Source organism: Pteronotus mesoamericanus, unplaced genomic scaffold (genome assembly GCF_021234165.1).
Source record: "Pteronotus mesoamericanus isolate MK-2021 breed Mesoamerican mustached bat unplaced genomic scaffold, CSHL_Meso_final scaffold_408, whole genome shotgun sequence".
Classification (NCBI taxonomy): domain Eukaryota; kingdom Metazoa; phylum Chordata; class Mammalia; order Chiroptera; family Mormoopidae; genus Pteronotus; species Pteronotus mesoamericanus.
The window spans coordinates 2,650,649-2,657,861 of NW_026555315.1; the positions used below are offsets into that span (position 1 = coordinate 2,650,649).

At 54.8% G+C, this 7,213-nt stretch overlaps 1 protein-coding gene across 1 annotated transcript; it reads right to left on the reverse strand.

The window, feature by feature from the left end:
* Positions 1 to 804: 804 nt before the first annotated feature.
* On the reverse strand, positions 805 to 6,659 carry BIRC5 (baculoviral IAP repeat containing 5). The gene is made up of 4 exons (XM_054593144.1): positions 6,492 to 6,659; positions 6,229 to 6,338; positions 3,017 to 3,134; positions 805 to 1,299 (listed from the first exon to the last, which is right to left on the reverse strand). The coding sequence occupies exons 1-4, from the start codon at positions 6,600 to 6,602 to the stop codon at positions 1,210 to 1,212; spliced, it is 429 nt and encodes a 142-aa protein (XP_054449119.1). The 5' UTR covers positions 6,603 to 6,659; the 3' UTR covers positions 805 to 1,209.
* Positions 6,660 to 7,213: the final 554 nt, after the last annotated feature.

The window sequence follows — 7,213 nt, forward strand, 5'->3', positions numbered from 1 at the left end:
CGAGTCAGCCAGGCCACCCGAGCTGCAGCGAGCGCTGCCCCCACGGCCGCCCCCGGCCGGACCGCCATTCCCGCGACACCTGCTCAAACCCTGTGCTCAGGCCAGGCCAGGGTCAAAACGCAAATATTACTGGATTTATGATCTTGTAAGATTGCAAACAAGAAAAAACATTATTCAAAGAAATTTTCCCCAAACGTTTTCCAATACAATTTTTAAATTAATTTATTCCATGTCCTACTTTGGGAAGATCCGTATTAGGAAGGCAGGTGAAGTGTCAGCCACCGGCCCCACGTAATGAATGGGAAATTCCTGTGCAGACCCCGGGAAATGACACCAAGAGCCCCTCCCTCACCCTGCGGGGCTCCTCCCGCCACGGCCCGCCCAGCCCGCGGAGGGCAGCCCGCACCCGGCCTTGCGCCTTGTCCCCGTCCCTGTCAGAGAAACGCTGTGACCGGCCTTGCGCCCAGTGCGGGTGAAGGGTCTCCAGCTGACCCCAAAGCCAGAAGCCGGCTCTGCCCCGGCCACCAGCCCTCCTCCGTCCCGCCCAGCCACAGCGGCCTCAGTCGCAGGCAGGGCGCCCCCTGCAGCCCAGGGCAGCCTGGGCTCAGCGCCCCGGGTCGTCCCTCTGCAGCCTGGAGGGTCGCAACACGAAGAGGCCAGGAAGCCCCTTGGCGTGCACAGCACAGCCAGAGGCAGGGACGGAGAGGCGGGGACCGAGAGGCGCCGCAGGGCCTGCCAGCGACCTGCTGTGCACAGCGCGGGAACACACGAGACCACACTGTGAGCTCAGATCATGCAAATACAATTTTAAATGGCACCCTAACTCTCCATTCGTCCGGCAGCAACGGACCTATGATTGCGTTCACATCGGACCTCAGCTCACGGCCAGTCACCAGGAAGCCCAGACACCCTGCCCGGGAAGGGCTCTGCCCGCGCCCACACTTCCTCTCCTTCCACTCTGGCCGTGTCCAGGATCAATAAAGCAAAAATATCAGAGAGAAAAGAATCAGTCACTATACTTGGCAACACCAGATGCAAAGACGGAAGTAGCCTGTGGCCCCACCTCCAAGAGAAAAAAATATATAGTTTAAATATTCTCATTTGAAACTGTGATGCTCCCCTTGCCTCAGGCACAGTGACTGGCCCCCGAGCAAAGCGGGGCAGCCCTGGGACCGCGCCTGGGCCGGGCCACGGGAGTGGGGCAGGGCGTCACTTCCTGGCTCCCAGCTGCTCAATGGCCCTGCGGACTTGGTGTGCAGTTTCTTCAAATTCTTTCTGCTTACTGCTGGCTTCCTTTGCCTGGAAATAAAGAAGAGACTCATGAGATGAAACAACAGCTTTCAAGTCGCACCCCGTTGATAAGAGCAAGAAGCCTCGGGCCCTCACCCTCCATTCACACGGGACACCAGGGGACCTGTTTCACGTGACAGGCTATTTGTGCCAAGCCTGACACCTGGCTGGCAGCCTGAAGCAGGCCTGTCCCGCAGGACTTCCTGCCAGGGCGCGCTGTCCAGGGCTTCACAGTGGGGGGCAGGGGGTGGCTGAGTGAGCGCCCGGCCTCAGCAAAGCCCTTCTGTTGCACGAGTTTTATAAACCAGTTAGGTATGAATAGCTTAACCTTTCCATTCTTCCTTAAAATGTATAGATTTTTAAATTATCTGGAAGGAAATATACCTTACAGAAGCTCATACTGTTTCTTTATAACCAAGCAAATAAAGAAAAACTCACGTGTCATTTAAAGTATCCTGGAGTCTGACTCCGGGAGAACAAAACCCAGTTGCTAAATGACCGTCGCCCCCGCAGCCGACGCAGGCTGCGCCCCCACGGGCTTCCTCGCCAGTGGGCCCCCGGCGGCCCCCTCCCAGCCACGCATCCCCCCAGCACTCCGCGCTGCCGGGGGCTGTCACGACGCAGCATCTCCCTATTGGTCGCACGACCTCAACTCCTCTGGCCCCTCCGCGTCCTGGGAGCCGCTGCAGCCTCCCTGGCCGCCCCCTCATCCTCCGCTTGCCCAGGCAGAGCCTTCTCTCACCTGCTCCCCACCCATAAGCTGCAGTCCCTCCCGAGAGCCCAGTCAGCCTGGCGGACACACCACGAGCCATTGGGCGGAGCATGGTCTCTGCATTTGTAGACAGTTGTGACAAAACCAACAGAGAACACAGAAGCCAGGTGCTGAAGTGCAGGGGGCGGGGCGGGGGGGCGGTGCACGGCCGCAGCCAGCGCCCCCACAGGCGGGCTCTCTGACCACCAACCCCCCTCTTTCTGATAAAAAGAAAACGACGCTGTCCTTAGCATTTAGAAGCTGCTATAATGGACAGGACTACTTCACGCTGATCTGTGAGGGCAGGCAGGCGGGGTTGCTGGTGCTTTGCTACAAGGATATCAGAACACCAGCCTATTTACTGCCTGGAGGGCCACCAGGCTGAGCAAATAAAGACAGAGAGTTCCCAGGTAAGCTGCGTCTCCCTGCAGGCCCGTCAACTTCTAGCGGCCACCTGCGCGGAATGCGAGCCACACTGAACAGCTGCGCCACGTGCATCGGAAGTCCAGCTCCCCTGGGCGTCCTGGCCCCGCGGCGACCGGCCTCCTCTGCAGGCCGGCTGCTCGGGGCCTCGCTCTCAGTCTCCCGGTCGCCCAGGCTGCCCGCCCAAGACTTCACATTCGCCTGCACAAGCCCCTTCAAGTTCCAGTGGGACCAGCGCCTTTTCTGCAACTCGTGCAGTGCCCCTCCCCATACGCACTCTGCCATGTGTCCCCAAGCCCTCTGTCCCCACCGCCAGCACACGACAGGCACCTCCCACCTCACCTGCACCGCCACCAGAGGGCGCTTTCCATGGCAGGCGCTTTCCATGGCAGGCCCTTCTCCGGAGCGCGGACCTGCGAGGCGCCGCAGACCCACCCAGGAGAGAGCTTCCTGTCACACCCACGGTGGCCAGCGACCTGCTCGAGGGGCCAGGAGGTTCAGGGTTAAAGGTGCTGCACGAGACTCGCTTTGGGCTCCTATGCCCATACGTACAATTTTGTTCTTGGCTCTTTCTTTGTCCAGTTTCAAAAATTCCTCGAGGGTTAACTCTTCACAGGGCTTCTTGAGAGACAGGAAGGCACAACCAGGCGAGTGCTTCTTGTGTTCCTCCCTAGAAAAATCAGCGCAGGACCAGGTCATAGGCAAGCCGTTAAACGAGAGAGGCCACCGTACTCACGGCCCGCGCCCGCCACACTCGGCCTCCCAGACACGGTGCGCGGCCCCCAGCGCAGAGTGAAGTCCGAGGAGGCCAGAGCCAGCGCTGGGTGCAGGCTGCCCTCCTCCCTCTGCGGGCGCCGCCCCGCAGCCTGGAGTCCTTCAGCCGCCAGCAGGAAAAGCGTCCAGGCTGCGAGTCCAGGGCGGTCACAGCCAAGCCCTCTGAGGTCCCCAAGGAGCAGCAGGACGCGGTCTCATCCCCCTGGCGCTGTTGCCTGGTCTGCTGGTTTGCAGCGAGGGTGACGCGGGCCAGGCTCTCCCGGGCGGCCCTGGGGCCCGCGCCGCTGTGCTCCACTTGGGGAAGCGGCCCTGCAGAGCGCCCAGCGCTGAACCACAGCAGCACTGGGAGGAACACACAGCCACACAAGGCCCAGGGTGACGGCCGAGAGTCCTTAGAACCTGAAAATATGACCGCACTCAGGAAGGCACCCCCCACAACAGCCCGGGTGTTTTCCCAGGGAGTCCTGGTGTGCTCGCGGGACAGCAAACGCACTTCCTGGCCAAGAGGAGAAACCACTTGGTTGATTCTCTACAGAAAAAATAATTAAAGTCATAGAAATAATCGATTCTGATGGGGGAAAGGGTGATAAAAGAATGTGGTGTTGCCTTGCAGAAAGACAACGTGGTCTCTCGCAGTCTGGACTACACAGGAGTCTGCCCCTCAGGGAACAAACTCCAGGACAAGAGGGAAGCGAGCCACGTAACCCTGCGGAGGTCTCGGCTGATCTGAAGATTCAGATACGGAGCAAGACCTTTCTAGTGAAGGAACTGAAGAGGAATTAGACATGAATGAAGAGTAATTTTTTGGAAAGGATAAGGAATCAAAATGGAGGGAAAATCCAGTAAGAAGACAAATCAGAAAACGGCCGCAGAATATTTTGTGCCAACTCCCATAAGTTCGGCCACACGCAAAAAATGCCCAGACAGACCTTGAAACTTGGAACTGCTTTATTCCAAATGATATTTTAGATCTACTCTAATATTATACAAATAAATACATCAGTTCTATCTTGAGCCGGTTTTCATGACAAAGAGATGCTCAACAAATAGACAAAACCGAATTGAAAGCATTTTTAGGTCTCTTACATCTAGATGGCTAACACCACAGCAATCGGCTAAATTTGCAGGTATTATGGAATACAGATGGAAGAGGGATGGGACTTTTAGACTTATAATATCTTTATGGAGATTTAGATTTATTCATAATTGTATCAGGTTTGATCACAAACTTACCTGCTTAGAACAAACGCCAGAAGGTGGACAAATTAGCAGCTGTGAGGGGCATTTTCTCAGCATTTGTAGAAAACTGTAAATTAGGTTACTCTATGGGACAGAATGTAACAACTGGTGAAATGTTACCTGGATTTAGAGGCATATGAGGGTTTAGAAAATATATTCCATCCAAACCCAGTAAATAAGGCATAAAAATTTTTGCTATGGCTGATTCAAAAGCATTTTACACAGGAAATCTTGAAATCTGTGCTGGTGCACAGCCCTGAGGTCTATCACTGGATTAGTGATAAACCAGCAGCTGCCACCAAGACCCTGGATGCTTGCAGAGCCCGTTTCCTCCTCAGGGTGTGACGCTGCAGCAGATAACTGGTTCGCTACAAAAATCTTACCTCTGATTTGAAAAAGATGTGACTTTCACACATAGGTGTTGCTTGTGAGGATAAACCCCAACGACCCCCTGAATTTGTGTCTTCTAAAAACAGGCTTTTGGTGCAGACTGACCACTCGTATCTCATATACCCAAGAAGGGAAAAATCGTAATTAACGGCACTTCGATGACGCCGTAACTTTAGATTCGCCAAAGCCTGACATAACACAACACTACAGCCAGACGAAGCCAGGAGTTGACACCATGGACCGACGACAGGCATGTAAGACACAGCCAGGACACCAGAGGGTGGCCTGTGGTTACATTCTACACAATTCCGGGTATTATAGGAGCAAATGCTCGGACTACTCATATGCCGAACAACAATGCGAAAATAAGGCGCAGGATATTAGAAATCTTGTAACTCAGTGTCAGAACAACAACAACAAAAAAAGGCGTTCGGAAATCCCTGCAGGTATGCCTAAGGCTTTACACCCGACACTTCATCAGTTTCAAATACAAATTGAAGGAAATTCTAACCACAACAAAGATACAACTCCCTTGATGAGCAGGAAAAGAAAAAATGTGCTAGATGCCATGCATCCAAAACAAGTCGTTTATCAAAGTATTTCTGCAAGTGTTTTGAAAAGTATTTATGCTGTGAGCACAGCAATATTGTTTGCAATGACAGTTACAAATGTTTTGCAAAGCCAACTACTGACAATTCTAATTAAAGACTTTTTTGTTGTATTTTTTATCAATATCCATGTTTATATTATATTTATTTTTTACGTTTTTATATTTCTTTAATAATTTCTAGATTGTAACTGAAAATAAGAAATCATGTATTTTATTATACAAATGTAATACATGCACATTTTCAGTGTTTTTAACTTTTTTCCACATTTCAGCACATACTAATGAATGCATCTTTTGCATACACGCGACCTATACTGTAATTTTTTTGACCTCGACCTCTGCAGGGTCAAAAGGGTGGTTTTTGTGGTGTATGAATTATAGCTCAATAAAGATTCAGGTTTAAAAACTGTGCAACAAGAAAAGCACCTGCAGGTCCCTAGGTCCCAACACGAGCTGCTCCCTTGTTCTGTCGAACCCGAAAGGCACCAAGTGCTTACAAGAATGAGCCTCACTTCAACCCAGACCTGCAGGACAGTTGGCCAAATCACACCGATGAGGCTGAAAGCATCACGGAGGCGCCAGCACGGAGGTTCAGCCTCTCACAACAGCTGTTCGAGCGCAGAATGAAGTCGAAAACCGCGTCTCCTTCACTGTCTTTCAAAATGCAAACTTTTCCCGAGCTCAGCTCAAAACAGAAGCTGGTACGCAGCCGGGCACCCAGAAGCCCGGCAGGCTGGCTTGGGGTACTTACATGGGGTCGTCGTCTGGCTCCCAGCCTTCCAGCTCCTTGAAGCACAAGAAGCACTGCGCCAAGTCGGGCTCGTTCTCAGTGGGGCAGTGGATGAAGCCGGCCGCGGCCATCTGCAAGGGAAGGCGCGGCTCAGACCCCGGCGGGCCGCGTCCCGGGCCCCGGGGGCCCAGAGAGGGGCCGGAGGCCCGCGGGAGGGGTCGCCGAGCCGCGGGGTCGGAGCTCCGGCGCGGGCCAGGCAGGCCTGGGGCCCCGGGGGGCCTCACCTGTTCCGGGGTGCAGGCGCAGCCCTCCAGGAAAGGCCAGTTCTTGAACGTTGCGAGGCGGTGGTCCTTGAGGTAGGCCTTCCAGGCCTCGGGCAACGACGGGCCGCCCATCTCACCGCCACCCGCGCCGCCGCCGCCTCGGAGTTGCGTCGCGATTCAAATCCGGCGGTTGGCAGCCGCCAGAACACACGCCCGCCCCGCCCCGCTTTTGAATGGGTGAGCGGGCCCCCGCGGCCTTCTGGGAATGCGAGGGACGGTGGCTTGGGGCGTGCTGGGAGTTGTAGTCCTCCCGCGTGGCTCGGCTTCCGCCTCCCTTGCCCCTGGCGACTTTGGTCCCGCGTGCGCCTGTTCACACGTTTAGCAAACAGTGGAGGGAAGCGGAGCTGAGTGCAGGCTGAAGCCCCGCGTAATGCGTTGAAGGCGGGGCGCCTGTCAGTACTTGTGTATTAAGCCCCTTCGTTCTACAAACTCTCGTTGTTTCTATGGGCGCCCCAGGCAGGAATCCCTTAGGACCAGCGCCCCCGGCCCTTGCGCTGTCTGGGCTGGATTGTGTGCCGAGGCACGTGCGTCTGGGCGGCGCATCTTCCTGGGAGAAAATGTCATATGAGTGAATTCCGCAGCGCAACCTCTACCCTCGCTCGAGGGACCTATTCACTCGTCTCTCATCGGGCTGGGAGCTTTGTTTTTCCCTTTCCATGGGAATTCCTCCGGAATTAGCGAGC